This window comes from Castanea sativa, chromosome 11, assembly GCF_040712315.1.
Source record: "Castanea sativa cultivar Marrone di Chiusa Pesio chromosome 11, ASM4071231v1".
NCBI classification, from domain to species: domain Eukaryota; kingdom Viridiplantae; phylum Streptophyta; class Magnoliopsida; order Fagales; family Fagaceae; genus Castanea; species Castanea sativa.
Window position 1 is genome coordinate 31,788,155 of NC_134023.1, and position 20,574 is coordinate 31,808,728.

General features: G+C 35.9%; 1 protein-coding gene across 1 annotated transcript; it reads left to right on the forward strand.

The window, feature by feature from the left end:
* The first annotated feature begins 3,111 nt into the window (after positions 1-3,111).
* Positions 3,112-19,146, forward strand: LOC142615533 (C-terminal binding protein AN-like). Its single transcript, XM_075788270.1, has 9 exons — positions 3,112-4,062; positions 8,855-9,075; positions 12,550-13,153; positions 14,097-14,265; positions 14,361-14,491; positions 15,423-16,223; positions 16,363-16,410; positions 16,656-16,769; positions 18,771-19,146. The coding sequence occupies exons 1-9, from the start codon at positions 3,355-3,357 to the stop codon at positions 18,843-18,845; spliced, it is 2,871 nt and encodes a 956-aa protein (XP_075644385.1). The 5' UTR covers positions 3,112-3,354; the 3' UTR covers positions 18,846-19,146.
* The last annotated feature ends 1,428 nt before the right edge of the window (positions 19,147-20,574 follow it).

Here is a 20,574-nt window from a genome sequence, read left to right on the forward strand (position 1 = left end):
AATCTACCCTTTATTAAGGAAGGGTTGGAGGTATTGAAAGATAAAGAAAGGAAAAACAGAGCTGAGGAGAAAGACACAAGAGAGAGAGAAGTAGATGAAAAGAAAATGAACGAAGAGATTTATGAAGACTTACTCTAGGAAGAAAAATCTCCTCGGACTAGTTCTTGGTAATTGTGAGGGCATGTATAGACTGAGAAGTTTTGCAGGTTCGTTGTATGAGTATTGAAATGGGGAGAACGATTTGATTAGCTGATATTTATATCAAAGGAGGTTTACAAGTGGGAAAATTCCCGCTTGGGTTCCAGCAGAGTCCTCAACCGTTGGATCCGCATTGCACCGTAGAACGTGGGGGACATAAAGCCGTAGAAATTTAATAAGGGAGCGTCTTGTAAGCCGAAGTGTCAAGTACGTGCCTTAGGCAGTTAAAAAGAAATTCGTGTAGTTAGAAGATACATGTAATGGGCACAGAATGATTTTGGTGGCATCGAAATTCTTCTTTCTTACCGAAGAGCCCGAAAGAAGAATCTCGAGGGGCTATTGTGGGGTAGATGGGCCTAGGAGTGTACATTTATGTGCATAATGGGCCTGAGGCCCAAGCTGAGGTCATTAAGTGGTCCGAGGATGAGTAAACATCTTACTAAATGTTTGTGTTAATTTATAAAGAAGCATTGTTTGATCGTGATCATCCGAGAAGTTGGTCCGAAGAGGAATGTCTCCTCGGATCAATTAGGCAGAGGTCAGAATGAGTTATCTGCCATCCAGAGGCAATGTCCCATGAGACTCTATTGATAAGGATGTGCAACACAAGGGTATTGGACAAAGGAAGACCATGAAATATCTAAGGAAAAAGCTGTTGTCACTGAATTGAATGCTCTGCAGCTAACTCTCTAGCTGCATTAATGAGGAAGTGATGTCTGAGTAGCAGTGTTCAGCCTTATAGCTATCTTCAAAGGCTTCAGGAAGGAGTGGATGGGACAAGTATCTTGACTGGCAATCTAAACCATACGTGGAGGGTAGAGAGAGAGGAAAGGGAAGTATAAAGGGAAGAGGAAAGTCCCAAGAGAAGGGGATCGGGAGAAAAAGAGAAAAAACACTTTAGACTGAATATTTTTGTAATCTGTCTTTAAGAAAAAAGAATTATAAGAATCAGCTCTTCGACTTGAGTCCGAGGACAATTTTTCATCATATAAACTAGTCCATCAATATTGTTTTGTGATCTTGGGCCACTACCGTTATTAGCTAAGCTCATAAGAAACCATATTTCAAACCCACTCTCTTCAAATTCATTGTATTGGGCTTTTTGGGCCTTCCTTACCTGGTTTTGGGCTTAGGTACAAATTGTGACCTTACAATATACATATCAAATTTCGTTCAAATCGAATGTTATTTACTATTTGATCAATAAACCTATATTATATACACAATTTAAAATTTCAAAAACTTGAAATTTTAACATTTGTTTGATGACATAATAATTGATAAAACATGCAATCTAACGGTTATATTTTCAAAATTTACACTTAATATAAAGATATATGAAAATTTTGAAAGGTGTCTCTAAAACCTAGTTTAGAAAAAAAAAAAACTTTGTTCTAAATGATACCTGTTGTTAGCTTTTCATATATTGTCTTATAATCCATGATTATAAGTTGTGACCAGGTGTTTTATATTCCTGCAAAACAGTTGAGCTGTAATCTACCCACCTCATGTTTTTGTGCCAAATAACAAGTCTGAGCGGCCTAGCTTGGCATGATTAAACCAAAGGAAAAAAAAAAAAAAAGCCAACTCTTCCTGTGCCAAATAACAAGTTATGTATCAAAATATATCAACCCTCCGCAACATTTGCCAATTGTCACATTTGCAAAGGGCGATTCTAGTCTTCCATGCTAAATAGGCGTAGTAATAATAAGTTGAAAGTCAGAAGCACCACTTCATCTTGTCAAGAGATTCATAACTCACTGGTACCTATTATTGTTTTTAACCAAGATATTTATAGTTGAAATCTCTTCCTTTAATGTAATTATTGAATTATCTCAAAAATTAAAAAAATACCTCATATTGTCGAGAGTCTTGTACATTGCCTGACGATTCCTTTTTCTTTTCTTTTTTTGGCTAAAATGTAAAATTGACTCTCTAATTTTTTTTAAATTTCATTTCAGTCCTCTAACTTTATTTTCGTTCATTTCAGTCCCTCTAAGTTTCAAATTTATTCAATTAAGGCATTACCGTTAACTTTTGTTAAAATTTTTTGAAAAAAAAAATTGGAAAATATTTTTCAATTATTAATTGAATTTTTTAATTTAAAAAAATTTAAAGAAAAATTTATAAAATTGAAAAATTAACCACAAAGTTGATAGAAAAGCCTTAATTGAATAAACTTGAAAATTAGAGGACTGAAATGAACAAAACCAAAGTTAAAGGATTGAAATGAAATTTTACCTCGTAATTGATACGCCTAATTTTTTCTTTTTTCTTTTTTCTTGCAAGTACCATGATAGTTCCGAGTGTAAGTGTTAAAATAGGGTTCAATTAATATATGTTTTAAAGACACACGTTAAGCCATCAATCCCGATAAAACTATAAAAAAAAAAAAAAAAGAGAAAAAAAAAAGAAAGAAAAGAAGGGTATACTATTGTTAGTAAAATCCGTTAAAATATAATCCCAAGTTGACAATTGTAAAACTGGGTGTGAGTGCGGAGTCAAGGTTTTTTACTTTTTATGCGGAATAACAAGTCTGAGCGGGCTGAGGTTGGCACGATAGAACCAAAAAGTAGCCCAAAACTATTCATTATGTGCCCATATTCCTTTAGACAAAAAGACCACCACTACTACTAGTAGTAGTAGTCTCTAGTCTGCCTAGTAGCAAGCCCCAAACTGAAACAGAAACAGAAACAGAAACAGAAACAGAAAAGATAACGGCGTTAAAAAAAAAGATAAAAAAAAGGGGTGTCTGTCATTAAGTCCACCTCAAAATGCCTAAAATGACGCGTGTCTTAAAGATTCCCCCACGTTTCCAGTGGTTGTTGACTGTGTCGTCTTTGTTTCAGCAATTATCCCAACCAACAAAGCAAAGGGGAAGAAGGGCCAAAGCAACTCTCCCTCCATTACAGCCGCACAACACAAAACTCCAAAACCCACCTATATCCATCACAATATATATATATATCCTTTCCAAAACCCTCAGAAGATTTCCACAACTTCACTTCTCTCATTAAACCCCCCCCCCCCCCCCCATATTCCCCCATCAAAAAAACCAATTCCATTTTCCCTAACTGTAAATTCTCACCATGTGAATTCTTTTTCCCTTTCCTTTCCTTTCCTTTCATTTCTCCCCATTTCCTAACCTAAATCAAAATGGAAAATTCAGAGAAGGAATCGTCAATGGCGATATCCAAACAGTACGGTTTCTCGAACGGACATTCGCCTCGGAGTCCGAACCACTCCTCCTGGTTCGAAATCCGGCTCTTCTACGTTCGGATCGCGCCCTGCGTGATCGACAGCGTCCCCGACCACCTCACGCTCCGCCACCTCCGTCGCGAGATCGGCGTATCGCTTGAGATCAACAATTCGCGCATTCCGGCCTCCGAATCGGCTTATCTGACCCTCCGCCGCGACCGCCTCGATAAGGAGTCGTCGGAGGTTACCTACGTCAGCACCGATACCGTCCGCGTTACCGGCGGTGTCGAATTCGAGGTCCACGAGAACCAGGACTTGGTTCTCTTCGGGTCTTTGGAGCCGGTGGTAGCCAATTGGCTTAATGGGAGCGTCGGCTCCGACAATGACGCCAAAACCGGCTGGACCATGGACTGTTATATGGCTGCTTCGATTGGTTCGGGCTCTTCGGCGTTTTTCCAGCCGAAGCTCGGGGTTTCGGCGCCCTCCTTCGAGGTCTATATCGCCGGGTGCTGCTCGGGAGTGCCTGTGATCTTGACGAAGACAATTCAGATCAGCCCGCGGCGGAAGGTGTTGAGGCACGCCGTCCTCGACGCGATTCCGGAGGACGAGGAAATCGGAAAGGATCAGAGGAATGGTAATGGATTGGTTCGCCACCGGAAAGTTCAGGTATTGATATTGACATGTTGTTTCATTCATTCACATTGTGAAATAGTTTGGTAATTTGGTACATTGGTGATGGAAGTAGAAGTATATATTTTGTGTGAATTCGATTGATCATTTCCACTGGAGTAATAATGTTAGTTGATAGAAACATGTTTTGTTTTCCGGCCAGTGATGTATTGGAAACTCTATATTTTCATTGGGTTAGAATGAAGATTTTGTTGCAAACGTATGATTGTGTGTAAAAGCTGGTTTTGTAATCCACTTTGAAGTATGCTTTTAGTCTATTAATGCATTACATTGTAAAATAATTTTGATTAATTGGGAAAGTGTTGCATGGTAGTGTGAGAAGTTGAGTTACAGTGTGAAGTAGTAGGGATAATTTGGTATATTGATGGTGTGGGTGGGAAGAAATATGGGGACGACTGATATTTTTTGTAGAAATGTTATGGTGTTGGCAATACTTTTTGATAATTCAATAGTTATAACGGGAATAGGAGATTTGAAACTTGGATGGGAAACATCGGGAGATGCCAACTAATTGAGCTACAAGGCTCTTGGTGTTATGTTGTTGGCAATATGAGTAGTTTTTAATGCCAATAATACATTGAAAGCTTTATTTTAAGTACGAGGGTGTTTTATTTAATGAGAGACTAGACTTGAGTTTTCATAAGGCATTGATGATTTTAGATAGGAAATGTTGTAACAAAGTGGCAATGTATGATCCTGTGTGAAGCTGATCTTGCCACCTACTTTGAACTATACTTTTAATATGTAACTAGTTAGTAACCTGTTCTATGCACAAGAAAGTTTAGCAAAATATAATATTCCCTCTCCTTAATTTTTGTTTAAATATGAAATTTGATAATTATGACAGTTGTTTTTTTAGAAGTATAATTATGGAATTTATTAATTGTCATTTATTACGATTGTTTTTGTATATGAAAATATGTATTTTACAATTCAACAATTTTGTCTAAATATGAAATTTGATAATTATGGCAGTTCTTAATAGCCATTTATTATAATTGTGTTATGAAACTATATATTCTGTTCTTTAAAGAAAATATGATGTGGTAGGAAAGAGTATATTACAGCATCTCTAATTCATGAATTTCTATTGATTGGCGTGTTCTGCATGCTGGATCCTCTACTATTCTATGTTCTTCCCGAAAGCATGTTAATCCCTATGTTGCCGAATTCCTCTATTTGATGTCGATTCATCCACAGTTCCATTCCTTGTATTCTTTCTTTTGCTGCTGATCTCACATCGAGAGCAGCTCCCTTTCACCTTTATTGATATGATATAAAACAAGCTTACTTACTAATAGCAACAAGCACCTTCTTTGTCAAAGTCAAGGCTCTTCTCCTTTTATAATGAGAGTATAAAATTGTTAGGCCTAAAAAATAAGCACAATGTCAGAAGTTCAATGAAGAGTCAAAAGACTTTGGTTTTATATAGACTATAGTCTATATATATCTGGTAGAATAAATTGGGTAAATTTTCTGTGTGCTTGAGGTGTTTAGGAGGATTTGTAGATCTAGGATTTCGAGTTGCAGGTGAAAGGGTTAGGGCTCAAAATTGGCTAATCAGTAATCACAATAGTAAATGCACATGGGGAATCACTAATCAAGAATTCAATCAATAGCAAGAAAATTGTAAATCGAGCATGATTCAAGTTGTGTATATCTAAGGGTGCTTATTTACTTGTGAAGCAGGGGTTTACATTGTCTTTCTAAAATCTTAATCTAAAACCACTAAACTCATAGTTGAATCAACACATACTAGAAAATCATTATCTCAACAATTACGCAAGTAAAAAATCATGGCATACTAAATTTAAAACAAAAAAGAATATGTAAATAAGTGAAAGGAGAAGAATGAAAACTTTAATCCAACTAAGAAAAAGAAAAGATCATGAGATGGGATCTACTTGCTTTTGTATTATTATTATTTTTTTGTTCATAAATTGATATTTGGGAAGAGGGGATTTGAGTCTTGGACGTTTTTGTTGGAAACACCGCAAGGTGTGGGTTTAGCTACAAGGCTCTTGGCTACTTGTAGATTGGTTGATTCTTGATCTTATTAGCCCCTTAGCACCGATCACACCAATTGAAATTGAAAGGGATTTTGAGAACTTCTCTTTAAAACATAATGATCACAACTCAAAAGAAGAAAGACCTTTGAAAGGTTTTAGAGCAAGATTGAAAATAAATTATGTATAGAATGGACCATACTTTTGAATTCCGTTTTGGATTGGCTAATAGAATGGAATATTTAGGTACCGGTGTACTATTTTGAGATTGCCAATATATATAGAAGTTTTATTAAAAGAAAAAGAACATCTTTTTCACGATGGTGAACACTCTGTACTTGAAGAAAATACATATAACTCAAGAAGTAAAACTACAAAGTATAGAAACTTAGAAATGGAAACACATTGCATAAAACTCAAGATACGAGCCGACTGAAAAAAGTACCAAAAAGTAGAGATTTTAAGAGATTTAAAGGTCTCGTTATCTTCAAGGGTATGGATATTGCATTCTTGCCAAATTAACCACATTAGAGAAGGTGGAACCATACTCCAAATAGTTGAAAGGTGTTTCCTCAACCAATTCCTCCATGCAAAAAGATGAAAAGCAATCGTCTTCAGCATCACCCTCTGGATACAAAACATCAGAAAAACTTCACTCCATCAAGCATGAGCAAACTTACAGTGGAGCAAAAGATGGCCCACAATTTCTCCATCACAACAACACAAGCTATACCAATTAACTAGGGACAAACCTCTCTTAACAATATTATCAATGGTCTATTGTCCATAAAAAGAAAGACACCATTTTAGGCGCCTTTACACACCAAGTGCTCTTCCAAGGAAAAATAAGTCCATACTTATAAGTTATGCCATCTAATTAACCCACATAAATTTATAAAGATATCATTTAGAAAACCTATAAAAAGTTCATAACATAATTAAACAAATGTAAAAAGTTCATAAAATCTCATAAAAGTTGGCTTCTTTATTAATATATATATATAAAAGAAAGCCATAAGAAAAATTTTGGTCCAAAATGCATTTTCACTCAAAATGCCAGAATTTTGCTAGAATGACCGGTGCAAGTCACTACTGGTCAGAATTTTGACCAAAATGGAATGTGGGGGTTTATTGCATCAGTTCATGTACAATATCAGAATATTTCAGTCGGAACTCGGAACATAATGGAGTTCATAACATTGGAATGGACTCCTAGAGAGAGGGTTTAAAAAACTAATATCTCTCGCTTAGAATATTGGTGTAAAGAGAATAAATGAGAAAAATAATGTTTTATTAAGGTAGTAGCCAACGCTTGGATTGAGGTATAAGGTGGGTAGTTATAGGCCAAACTAGGGCTTTTTTCGGGGGGGTAGGGGGGGGTGGAGGGGACGGGTGTTCCTAAGTGTTCTAGAGCCTCTTAGATGATTGGACGTGCCCCTACAAAGAGTTTGAAATCTTATTGGGTTTAAATATGGAAAGTTGAAAGTATGGTTTTTTAAGCACCAATTTAGGGAGCACGTATGTATCCTACGACATTCCAATTTCCCTAACTTCAAACGGTTATATCTCATGCATTTTAATTCAAAATGGGTCAAATATGTGTCCATTTTGAAGCCCTAGATGTTTACTTTCTAATGAAACAAGTCTCACTCAAAAATTTGTTATGGTTGAAAATATGGGCAAATGAGTGATCAAAGGTCATTTTCTAGCAACTATAGCCTTTTAGATGAAAATATTAATGTGACAGATTGTTACTGTCTAGAATTTCTTTTCTTCTTTTTGCGTGGGGGTGTGGTTGTAGGTGTTGAGTATGAAGCACGGGTGCATTTCTGGATGCGGATGCAGTGATTAAAAAATTATTAAAAATATTTTTATTTATATTTTTTATATATTGCTAAGCATACTTTTTCATATAATTGTAAATATAAACCAATTTAAGAGTAATAGTAAATAATAACTAAAAGATTATGTTCATAAATTAGTATACAACCCACAAGTTTTTTTTTTTAACATGTATTTTGGCCAATTTCGGCCGAAATCGGCCCGTATCGGCGTGTGTCAGCGTGAATCGGGGGAAAAAAAAAAGGCGAATCGGCGCGTCGGAGGAGCATCGCTGTGTCACCGCGAGTCCAGTGCGGGTGTGGCGGCCCTGGAGCCACACCCGTGCTTTCCTGATGTTGACCTAGCTGTTGGTTCTAAATCTAGCCCCTCATGGTCAGCTACATGTATGTTACTCAACCATGAACCTCTGAGTTCATTCTGTTTTGTATACAAACTACTAGGTGTAAAGAATCATCCAATGATTCTTTCTTTTGTGATTATCTCACCTTCCTCTCTGTTCACAGAAATTCATGTTTTTTAACAAATACAATGCAGCTATCTAACTTTCAAGAGCTTAACTGGACAATGAAAATTTTGCAAATTCAATGTAATATAATGAGTTTTAAGCCCATTCATATCTAGAGCCTTTTCCCTTTTTTTTTTTTTGGGAAGGAAAATGTGAAACTTATCTTGCATTGATGTGATCTGCTTCATTTCTGTTTTCTGGTAATGGCTTTTGTTTGTAGATTCACAAAAATAGAGTACAATGCAGAACCTGTTTTAGGAATTCTCTTGAAAAATTGATCTTGAAACATCCTACTTTTAGAGAGCATTCCAATTTTTGTTACCAGTTAAGGGGAATCTTCTCTGAGCCTTTGTACCAGTGAAAAAAATACTCTTTTATATTAACTGATTTATGATCCTCTCTGGGGCTTTTGCAGTTCACAGAATCAGAAGTTGATGATTATGAGCCCGATGGAAAGATTAATCATGGCTTTTACTCCGAAGAAATGTACCCTGGTGAGGATGGCCAACTCTCGTGGTTTAATGCTGGTGTTCGAGTTGGCGTTGGTATTGGTCTAGGGATGTGTCTTGGCATTGGGATTGGTGTTGGACTTCTCATGCGTTCATATCAAGCCACAACTAGTAATTTTAGGAGGAGGTTTCTCTGATCCAGATCATTTCAAATGGAAATTTGTTATTCTGGTTTTAATAAAAGGGAGGAAGCCTTTTGAGATTTTAAAACAAATCTTCAAGGATTTCAAGATTGTGGGTGAGGAAGCAAGAGACAATTATTAGTAGCATCAACCTGTTAAGTGTTAAGCATGAGCTTTTTTTGTAGGTGAGATGGAATCTGTATAGGCTCTTTGTTGAGTAGTTTCTCTGTTTACATAAAGCACTGAGAGACGCAAGTCTCACTTATTACATCTATGGCTGCGTTTGGTGCCATGAATTTGTTGTCTCGGATGAAACATGAAGGTGGATGTAACGTCTGATGCTTCAGTCCCTTTGACCAGTACTGTGGTAAAATACAGCCTTCAGAGACAGGAACATACAGCAGTTTTGAATTTTGATAAATATGCCTACAAAAAAAGAAAAAGAAAAAAAAGACTTGTTCAGCTGTCAGCATAAGCCTGTGAAGTATGACTTTGTTTCTATGAAGTTGTATCTATATGCTCGTGTCATGTAGAAATTTTGGGTTGTTTTGCGTATTTCCGGGAAGTCTAAAGTTATGGTTTTTTTTTTTGGTAGGAAATGTTAGATTGTTCTCTTTCTTTGTAATCAAACTTTGATGGTTCTTGCCATTCTATTCCATTCATTAGTTGTAATTAGCAGGATATGTTTTGAAATAAGTAAAATGTTTATATGGGTTTTAGCAATTTAGTTACTGTACTGAACATACGCATATGTGGCTGGTTGAGATCTTTGATAATGATCTAATTTCCATGTTCTTGTAGGTAGGCTATTCATAGCCTGAAAACATGGTTTTTGAAAATTGCTGTACCCTTTTGAAGGGAAACAGTTTGCTGGAAATCCTATTCGAAACCGCTTTCGCTTTCTCATTCAATGCTTTCGGATGAATGTGAAGGCAAATATGGGTCTTTTTATCTTTTGAAAGGCTTCAAAGGGCCAGTGTTGTCCCTAGTGGTTGACTATGGTTATTTATAATTCTAGCACTCTCATCTCATCTCATCTCATGCGCCAGGGATTCATCTTATTGATGGCACCTCAATTTCAAATCAGAGCCAGTGCTGGCCCCATTCCATTTCCACCTCATTACCAGCTGAGCCAAGAGCCTAGACGAAGGATTGTTTTAACTATTTATTATTCTCGATGGGATCAGTCAACCTATTAAATTACCCTTGCCACTTGCTAGACTGGATGCCTTCTCCTTCTCGTGCCATAATTAGCTATGATTTGATATTTATTTATTTATTTATTAAGGTAAGTAAGTAAGGGGAAAGGTTGAGGGTCTAGGCACAAGGATTAGGATTCAAGTTTTTAAGATAGATCTTCACACATATATATACTTAGATTAGGCTAGAGTAAAATTTTTATCTTGTATAAAAAAAAATTATACACTTATAGTAGATTAGAGTAGAATTATATCTTGTATAAATAATAATAATAATAATAATAAATGGGGAAAGGCTAGGGGCGGAGCCAGGAATTTTTGTTTGGGGGCCAAGTTGTGGCACTAATATATTTATCAAGACAACTCTCATATACATACATATACATATATATATATATATACATATACGTTTTTTTATTATATATACACACACTCATATATACACTTTTTTATTTGATAAGTTACATATATACACTCATCCAACCAAAAAAAAAAATATAACTTAGTATTTTCAATCAAAGTTATGTTTGATGACGATCTTTATAAAATAAAATTCATTTTTTTCCATTTTCATAGTGAAATTCTTAAAAAGTTTCATTTTAAATTCAAATTATCAAATTTTATACTAAAGTAAAAAAATCTTTCAATTGAACTAATGAAAATTTCAAAAATATGCAACTAAAGACATTAAAATAAGTTAGGCTCCAAACATATTTAAAACTATCTTGCTCTAACCTATTATGTGTCAACTAAAGACACATTTCATGTGTAGTTTTAGTGACAAGATTTTTTTAATGAGTCGATGATTTGTTAATCGCCACATAATGGGTTAAAAAAGATAAATTCAAACATGTTTGATGTTAAACTTTATCAAATATTTAACATATGTAAGAGCACATTTTACAATAAAAAATAGAATTACGAAAAATAAAGTTATATCTCTATAACTATTAAACCAATTATTTTTTTTAAGAGCATCATTGGACTAATTCAAATATTTGGGGGGGCCAATTCTTATTTTTATAGACTAAACTTTGAATATACTAAAATAATTATATATATATATATATATAATTTAAAATTATTCAAAATTTTGGGGGGCCAACCTTCAACACAGCTCCACCCTTGGGAAAGGCTGAGGTTTGAACCACAGATGGACATAAAGTATCACAAAGAAGTCATTAATTATCATTGGTCAATCACTTGAACCCTAATTAACTATGATGGATTATCCCTCAACAGATCGTACAAGATAACCTATTATTGGTTTGGTAATCAACATTGCAATTATATTAGAGGATAGTTACATCTCAACAACATGCTAAAATTGCCTAATGTTTTAGCAACACTTGAAAATGGAACGTATTGTTTTAGCAAGACTTGAACTGAACTAATAATGAAAATACGTCATACAGCATGCTATTGCTTCACCCATATGATACAAGTCATTCTATGATGTCCTTAGTCCTGACCAAACTCAATCACTTCTCTATACATAGTTTCACTTTTTGATTGCTCTTGTTTTGTAAATTTCAAAACACTTGGCGAGAGATCCAAGTATTAGATAATGAAACCATTCAATTATTACTATTATTTTTTGACATTGAAACCAAACCGTACAATTTTAGGCTACATCTCTCTATCATTTGTTGTCGTTAGCTTGAAATATTTTTGGGGTTTGGGTTGGGTGTGGGTATCCACAGACACTTTACACAGTGGCAGTGGCTTAGAATTTGAACGCTCCCACCCAAGTGCTGACCACAAACTTTGTGCATGTATAAAGTGGTAATTGGATTGTTTCACCAAAAATCAGCGATGGTCTCATGTAGAAAAGTAATGTATAATTTAAATAAGAAAAAGTCCAAAAGTTGTAGCAAGAGCAAAACTCATGAAAGCAAGATATTTATTTATTTAGCACATAAATGGATTGGAATTAATAAAAAACGACTCCAAGCCAAGCAAAGAGGTGAAATCAAATGAAAAACGACTAGGCTGGCTACGATCTCTCTCTCACTCTCTCTCTCCCACTTCCGAAGCTGGGGACACACACACACACTGAAGAATTTGAACCTCTCTCCCACTGTGACTCCAAGACTACAGGACAGGAGAGCAACCAAAAAAACGACCCCTCACCGGAAAAACAAAATGTCCTTTTACACTCTTACCCTCAGTAAATCCCCAAATTCACAACCCTAAACCCCTAAACCAAAACAAAGAAAGTAGAAGAAGAAGAAGAAGAAGAAGAAGAATGTTGAGCACCAGCACCAGCACCATCACCAGCACCAACAATCAGAACCAGAACCAAAGATCATCCTCTACAACAATGCTGCCACACCGTAACTCCCCTACACCTCTCCCCTTAGTAGTAACCCTAAACTGCATCGAAGACTGCGCTCTAGAACAAGACTCCTTGTCCGGCGTCGCCGCCGTAGAGCACGTCCCTCTGAGCCGCTTAGCCGATGGCAAAATCGAGTCCGCCGCCGCAGTCGTCCTCCACTCCCTCGCCTACCTCCCACGCGCCGCCCAGCGCCGCCTCCGCCCTTACCAACTCATCCTTTGCCTTGGCTCCGCCGACCGCTCCGTCGACTCCACCCTCGCCGCCGACCTCGGCCTCCGCCTCCTCCACGTGGATGCCTCGAGAGCAGAGGAGATCGCCGATACGGTTATGGCTCTCTTCCTTGGGTTGTTGAGAAGGACTCATCTGCTCTCGCGGCATGCTCTCTCCGCCGCCGGTTGGCTCGGGTCGGTTCAGCCGCTTTGTAGAGGAATGCGACGGTGCCGTGGCTTGGTTTTGGGGATTATTGGTAGATCTGCTTCGGCTAGGTCTTTGGCTACGAGAAGCTTAGCCTTCAAGATCAGCGTGCTCTATTTTGATGTTCACGAGGTTTTTTTTTTTCAAATTTCCTATTATTCACTTCTCTTTTTCACTGTGATTTGTCTTTGATTTTTGTGAGAGTTGGATTTGAGCACATTTTTGCTTGTTTGTTTTTTTTTGGATTTCATGATTAGCATTTGAGTACTGAGGTGATGCGTGGGTGAAAAAAAATGTGCTTCGCTTTGATATGAGTGAGTACATTTTGTTCAAATCGAATATATTTGCAGCTCAAAATGTGTTTATCTTTTATGTTTATGATCTAAGAATCAGTAAGGCATTTTTTTCCGAGTTGACTTTTTTTTTTTTTTTTTTTTTACTGTATAAATATGTATTGTTTATATTTTTTGTGAGTAGGATTTGTGTAATGATAGGAATACGTGAATGCGCTGTGAATCTGATAGAAATGAGTACATTTTGTTCATATCAAATTTATATTTGCAGCTTGAAATCTGCATTATATTGTATTTTTTAAGAAGTAAGAATCAGATAGGCTTTTGTTTTTTTTTTCGAGCTCAAATCAATGTATTTTTGGTTGCTATAAATGTGCTCATTTTAGATGTTGAGGAGGTACAAATTTCGGATAGAACAACTTTGGGTTATAATTGTTTGAGTTTAAATGGCAAAGAAAACTATAGAATGATTTACTCTACTGACTGTTGAGGTCTATGGAAAAACTTAGTTATAGTTCTTTAGGTGTTGTATCTCAAGCTATGCATCACAAAATGTGTTTCCTTGTGTATAGATATAGCTTCTAGAGTTGCATGTTTTTGAATTTAATTTGGGAAACCTAATGTATAGCAACTAAAGAACTGTACCTAAGTTTTGACTTTTTAAAATAAAGTGACTTGTTTGTATCACTTTGTGTACATGGTTCATTGTCGAAATTTGTCCTTGTCTACTTTGTTAAATGAATTGGATTTGTTCTGAAACGTTTTCCTTAATATTTTCTCAGGGAAAAGGAAAAGTAAGCAGGTCTTCCAAAAATTTTCCTTCTGCTGCCCGCAGAATGGATACTCTCAATGATTTACTTGCTGCAAGTGACCTTATTTCACTTCACTGTGCTCTAACAAACGAAACAATTCAGATTATTAATGCAGAAACCTTGCAGCATATAAAGCCTGGTATTTTAAGGGATCCTTCTTTATAAAAGGCTGTGGTTCACTTTTGTCGTATTCTTTTTATTTAAAAAAAATGTGGATTTTGTTTTAATGCACAGGGGCATTTCTTGTGAATACGGGTAGTAGTCAGCTGTTGGATGATTGTGCTGTGAAGCAGCTTTTGATTGATGGCACCTTAGCTGGCTGTGCTCTGGATGGTGCTGAAGGGCCTCAATGGATGGAAGCCTGGGTATGTAACTAGTGTGCAGATGTGGATTTATACAGAGGCATGCACACCCACACACACTCACGTGCATGCTTGCCTGACAATCTCAGCTTGTCTCCTGGGTTATCATTGTGCTGAGAGTAACTAAAATGCCTATAGTGTCCAGTCCAGTCCAGTCCCACATTCCATGAGTGCATGTGCAATCAAGAGAGTAAGGTGTGCTGCTTCATCTCTTGCCTGATATAGGGGATGTTCATGCTCTTGGCAGGGAGACAATTAAAATGCTATTACTATCTAGCCTAATAGAAATAGAGAGGGTTTGAGGAATGGCATAACATAATAGACTAAAGCGTTGCATGCTGTATGCTCTATCTCCTATGGTCGGCTAATTTTGTGAGGCTTTATCTAAATATAGCATCCTTTGTGCACACATGATTTTTTTTTTTTTTTTCATCACTTGCTGAACTTATACCCTTGCCTGGGCCTAGTCTTGAATCACCGATGTCTTCATTAGTTCATTCAATGTTTCTCTGTTGAAGTGCAATTGTCTTGATCTCTATATCTGCATTGACATCTTTAGCAAACGATGAAACTGTCTTTGAGCTGATAAGTGTCCCTCTAATCCCAACTAAGAAACCGTGCAGTGCTAGGTGGTGCTGTTGCAAGGTCAAGGTTTTCAAACATTAAACTTACTCTTAAATGATATGAGATTTTTCATCCAAGAAAAATATTTGCATTAAAGAATTGATAATGCGAATATGATTACCTGCTTCAGGCTGGGTGTAGATTATTTTAGTAATACACAAATGCAGAAAGAAGAAATGGGAGGAAATCTACTAAATTTTCTTATCGAATTTTTTCATATGCTGTACAGCTGTAGACATTATTGCATATGGCTGCACATAGAGCCACTAAGAATATAGTAGCTAATGTATCTTTTCATGCCTTGCCTCAGATAAAAGAGATGCCTAATGTATTGATTCTTCCACGAAGTGCTGACTATAGTGAAGAAGTATGGATGGAGATAAGGGAGAAAGCAATGTCTATCTTGCAGACATTCTTCTTTGATGGGGTTGTTCCAAAGAATGCCATCTCTGACGAGGAAGAATTGGAAAGTGACTTAGGTGATGAAAATGAACAATCTGATAAGCAAGACAAAGAAAGTGCTCTGCAGGGTTCAGTTGGTGAGCGATTGATAGATGATGTTCTTGAAAGTCCAGAAAGCTCCCAAAAAAAAGGTGGTGATAAATCTAAAGAGTCTCCTAGCCAGCACCAGGTTTCAGGTTTGTCACAAAGTACTGTTACTCGATCTGAAGGAAGGCGCAGCAGATCAGGTAAGAAGGCCAAGAAGAGGCATACACGTCAAAAATCCCAGCAAAAATCAGATGAACCCTCAGCAATAGAAAAGGAAAGTACCCTGCTCAGAGAAGATGATACCACTATGAGTGGCACAGACCAAGCATTAAGTTCCAGTTCACGGTTTGCTTCCCCTGAAGACTCAAGAAGTAGGAAAACGACTATAGAATCAATGCAGGAATCAACTTCTGACCAGCTTTTAAAATCAAGCAAGAAACTTGGTGGAAAGTCTGATGGTTTGTTGAAAGATGGATATGTTGTAGCTTTATATGCTAGAGATCGTCCTATTCTCCATGTTTCAAGGCAAAGAGTTAAAGGTGGTGGCTGGTTCCTAGATACCATGTCAAATGTAACAAAAAGAGATCCTGCAGCACAGTTCCTTGTTGCTTTCAGAAACAAGGTTTACTAACTGGAACTTATCTCTTTGTGCTGGGACTAAGTTCCTGCCTATTCTCAATTAATGATAGGTAGCTTAATTTAGATATTTAACTGCAATCCTGATTAGCTGATATATCATTACATGGATGCCTCTTCTTCAGGATACAATTGGTTTGCGATCATTTGCTGCTGGTGGAAAATTATTGCAGGTATTGTGAAACTCAAAGGTGGAGCATGTGGTCCTGGAATTGTTATTGGAGCATTTAAAGCCTTGCTTGTTAATATTTAATTTTTAACACATCATGGATTCAAATTCCAAAATGAACCTCGTAGCTGTTAGTGGGATCTGTGTATCTGACAATATCTATACTGCCTTCCTGACAATTTAAATGCACTTCTACTATCAAATTCTACTTATTTGGTAATTGAAGCAGTTTCTATTTTGACATGGCAGATCAATAGAAGAATGGAATTTGTTTTTGCTAGTCACAGCTTTGATGTTTGGGAGAGTTGGATGTTGGAAGGTCCTTTGGAGGAATGTCGGCTGGTGAACTGTAGAAATCACTCGGTAAGTTCAGTTGTTGCTCCATATAATTGCACATGCTGTCAACTAGTTTAGCTGCTATTTCTTGACACACGCAAAAGCTACTGTTATTTCTGTCCTCCAACATTGGATTGAACCCTTTTTTATTTTTTTAATAATTTAAAGAAAAACTTTTCCATGTGAAACCACTCAATGTGGTAATGAGGCGTTACAACCTAAGAAACATGGAAATGATATGACACGACAGTTCTTAAAACATCTAAACACAACGGGGTACACAAAAATTAATTAGTGTAACTTACAATTTACCCCATTGTGGTTTGGCTATATCATAATTTAGTCCACAATATTTCAATTGTTGCATTTGACCCCCCTAAGGTTTGGATTAAAATGAAACTGTTTGGGTTCTGTTCTAATTAACAGATTTTAAATTTTATGGACCAACAATTACCCCATTATGGTTTGGTCTAATTTCACTTTAGTCCCACAAGTTTTTTGAAATTCTATATTATGACCTCTTAAGGTTTGGACTAAATTAAAATCATTAGGGTTCCATTTAAAGGACTACTAATGATTTCATTTGAATTCAAACCTTAGGGAGTCAAATGTAGCAATTAAAAGTTTATGAACAAAATTGTGACAAGGTCAAATTACATGGAGGTATGTTGTAATTTTCCCAATAAACTAATATTGGTTATATATTTGTAGGCATATTTTTATGCTTATTTTAGGTTTTAGAAGCCATCAAAATGTTTAAAAACATATATAATAGTAATTTAAAAGCAATCTTTGAAAACAAAGAAGTATGTTCATACCCATAACATGATTTTTAGAGTACAAATAAACTACCATCTACATCAAAACTGCGAACAATAATTAAAAAAAATTATTGGTAGCAGTCAAATTTTTGGTAGTCATTAATAGCAATGGATTTTTTTTTATAAATGTTTCTTTGTTAACCTCAAGGGGTAGAACAATTGGCTTATATCTCATGAAATGGTGATCAATAATTCAAATCTAGTATTGTCACCTCACTTGGGGCCAAAACATAGATGAGTTTTTAACCAGTAGTACTGGGACGAGAGAGAGAAAACCTCCAAATATCTTTGAGCTGCAGCTAAGCTAAGCAGGGAGAGTGTCAAATGGTTGAGTGAGAGAGAGAGAGAGAGAGAGAGAGAGAGAGAGCATATAGGATATGAGGGGTCATTAGCAACGTGCATTGTGCACGTCATCAAAATCCATTTTTTACCTATTAAAATTTTAGTGTTCATTGTGTCATGAGACAATGTCTCTAGGCTGCTTGATTGATTCTGAAAAAAAAAATTAAATAAATAAAACTATTTTCTTCGTTAGACATGCATGTAGTCTTCTCCCTGGCATGTCCGACACAGATGCTAGGGTTTTTGCGGGTCCATTTTTACATTAAAAATCAATTGGTGTCTTGAATCATGAAATGGATATCACAGGTTTCAATACTATCCTTTTGAAAACAAAAACAAAAAACCTAGATATATAGGGATTCTTAAATTTTAACGTTCACGGTGTTGCAACCGTATCCCGGGCTTCTCACAAACCAGGGTTCTTGTGGGTTCCACATTCGTAGACTACTGCATTATTTGGATAAGAGGGGTCTTAAATTTCACCCCACCCTCCCACCAATCTTTGGTATGTTTCACACCCACCTGTTGGATTTTTAATTCATAACCTTACCCTCCATCCTTCCTCATGGAGGAGCTCATTGGCAAAAGTTTGCCATCTCGTTTAAGACTTGATTGCTATAATTTGCAGGCAGTCTGATCTGTTGTGATTGAGTGCTGTTCAAATTCAAAGAATGCATAATATCTAGCTATAAATTACAATGCCATGTATTGCTGTTATCTGTCATTCTTAGTTTCTCTGATACATGTATATCTGTATGTGTGAGTCAGTTTTAACATTGCTATAACTAGCTGCTCTTAAGCTTATCCAAATTTTCCTTTTTGCATGTTACTTGTATGAAGGTGTTTTTATTTTTGCAAACTGTAGGCTGTTTTGGATGTGCGCATTGAAGTTTTAGCAGCTATAGGGGAAGATGATGGGGTTACTCGCTGGCTTGATTAAATTCTGAGAATTAAGAACGCTAACTTTTTCCCACCCATGAGGTTTGTATTAGTTTATTACAGTTTGAAAGTTGTAAATCATTCTTTTCTTTTCTTTTCTTTTCTTTCTTTTTTTTTTTCTTTTTTCTTTTTTGGTCTCTCTCTCTCTCTCTATCTCTCTCTCTTTGATTTTTGAGATGTTATGAGCCTTGTATTGCCTTCTGTTTTCTGGGTTATTCGGCCTCGTATGAAATGAATGTACTTTGTAATATACAAGAGATATTTCGTTTTAACATATGAGAGTGTCTTCTTTTATTCACTTATATCATTAGACTTGTGATGTTACAACTAAAAACCTCTCAATTCTTTACTAGATACTTGTAGAAGTGCTCTTTCCATGACATGATTCATATAAAAAGCATATTCCTCTGTAATGCTTTAATTTAGTGGACAAAAAAAAAGCAGTCTATTATTTCTTTCTTTCTTTCTATGAGCTTAAGCTTCAAGCACACTGGATTCTGGAATTCCCCCATCCTTTCACCAATGTTAGATCAAATCAAAATGACATCTCATTTGCATTGGGGCATTCTGACAGGAAAGGAAGGAAAAGTGAAACCAGTCATTCCTTTGTTTGGCTGAGATAAAAAGAATTGATTCTTTTCCATTTTCTCATTTGTTTTATGTGGATTGTTTCATTTCCCTCATTGAGAGCAAATTATATTCTTACCCCTATTTAATAAGAACATAAAAAAGAAAGAATATAATTATAGTAGTAATAAATTATATGTTGCTTTAGTAGAAAAGAAACATAACGTAGAGTATTGAGAAGGCAATCTAATGCATGTAATTGAGCATGAGACATGAACTGTGGTCCATAAATTAGCAAACTGAATGGTCCCTCGGCACCAAGAAATTGATGATACACTGTACATAGCCTACAGTTCAACTAGTTATGGTACCATTCCCACTGGCCATCCTTTAGGATCAGGCAATGTGTCGTGTAAACTGATTTATTTAACTTGTTTCAAGTAAATTTTTGTTCTGGGTTATCTCACAATTTATTCCACCATGTTCATTTTTACAACCATTATACCTGGCAAACTGTAACTTACTACTTTTCTTCACCCCTCACTTTTCCTCAAAAAAAAAAAAAAGGATAGTGGTGAAAATGAACAAGCAAAATGAATAGCTTGTGGTTGTAGAATTTTCCAAATCAAAGGCCAGATTATTCTAGAGAAAACAAATATAGCACAAGAACATTATCCATGCTGTGAAAATATTAGGTGGCAAAATCAAATCAAGTTATTTTATATGATAGATTGTAATTAGCTATCTATTACTTTCATATGGATCTATTATTTTTTTTTCCATTACTTACAATTCAGCAACATTAGATAGTGATGCAAATGGGTAGGAAATAAGTTGTGATTCTTGAATTTTTTAAATCAAAGGCCAGGGCTATAGACACCTGTTACGTCAGAGTAAAAAAATATATATACATATATATATATATATATATATATATAGAGAAATGATATGTCCACAACATTTTTACAACATTTTTACAACAAATCCTAAGTGGCAGGATGTTACTGGTTGTTATTGTTGGGGCAAAAAAGAAATCTTAGTGTTAGGTTCAAATTTGAACCAATAACAACTAACCACCTATGATTTGTTGTAAAAATATTATAAAAATGTTATGGACGTAACACCTCTCGTATATATATATATATATACACACACTCACTCAT

Bases quoted from the DNA above. Each gene is read 5' to 3' on its own strand.
- LOC142615533 (XM_075788270.1), top strand. From the start codon at position 3,355: ATGGAAAATTCAGAGAAGGAATCGTCAATGGCGATATCCAAACAGTAC. The intron at 14,266-14,360 runs GTATTTTAAGGG...TTTAATGCACAG, and splicing joins CTTGCAGCATATAAAGCCTG to GGGCATTTCTTGTGAATACG. The intron at 14,492-15,422 runs GTATGTAACTAG...GCCTTGCCTCAG, and splicing joins CTCAATGGATGGAAGCCTGG to ATAAAAGAGATGCCTAATGT.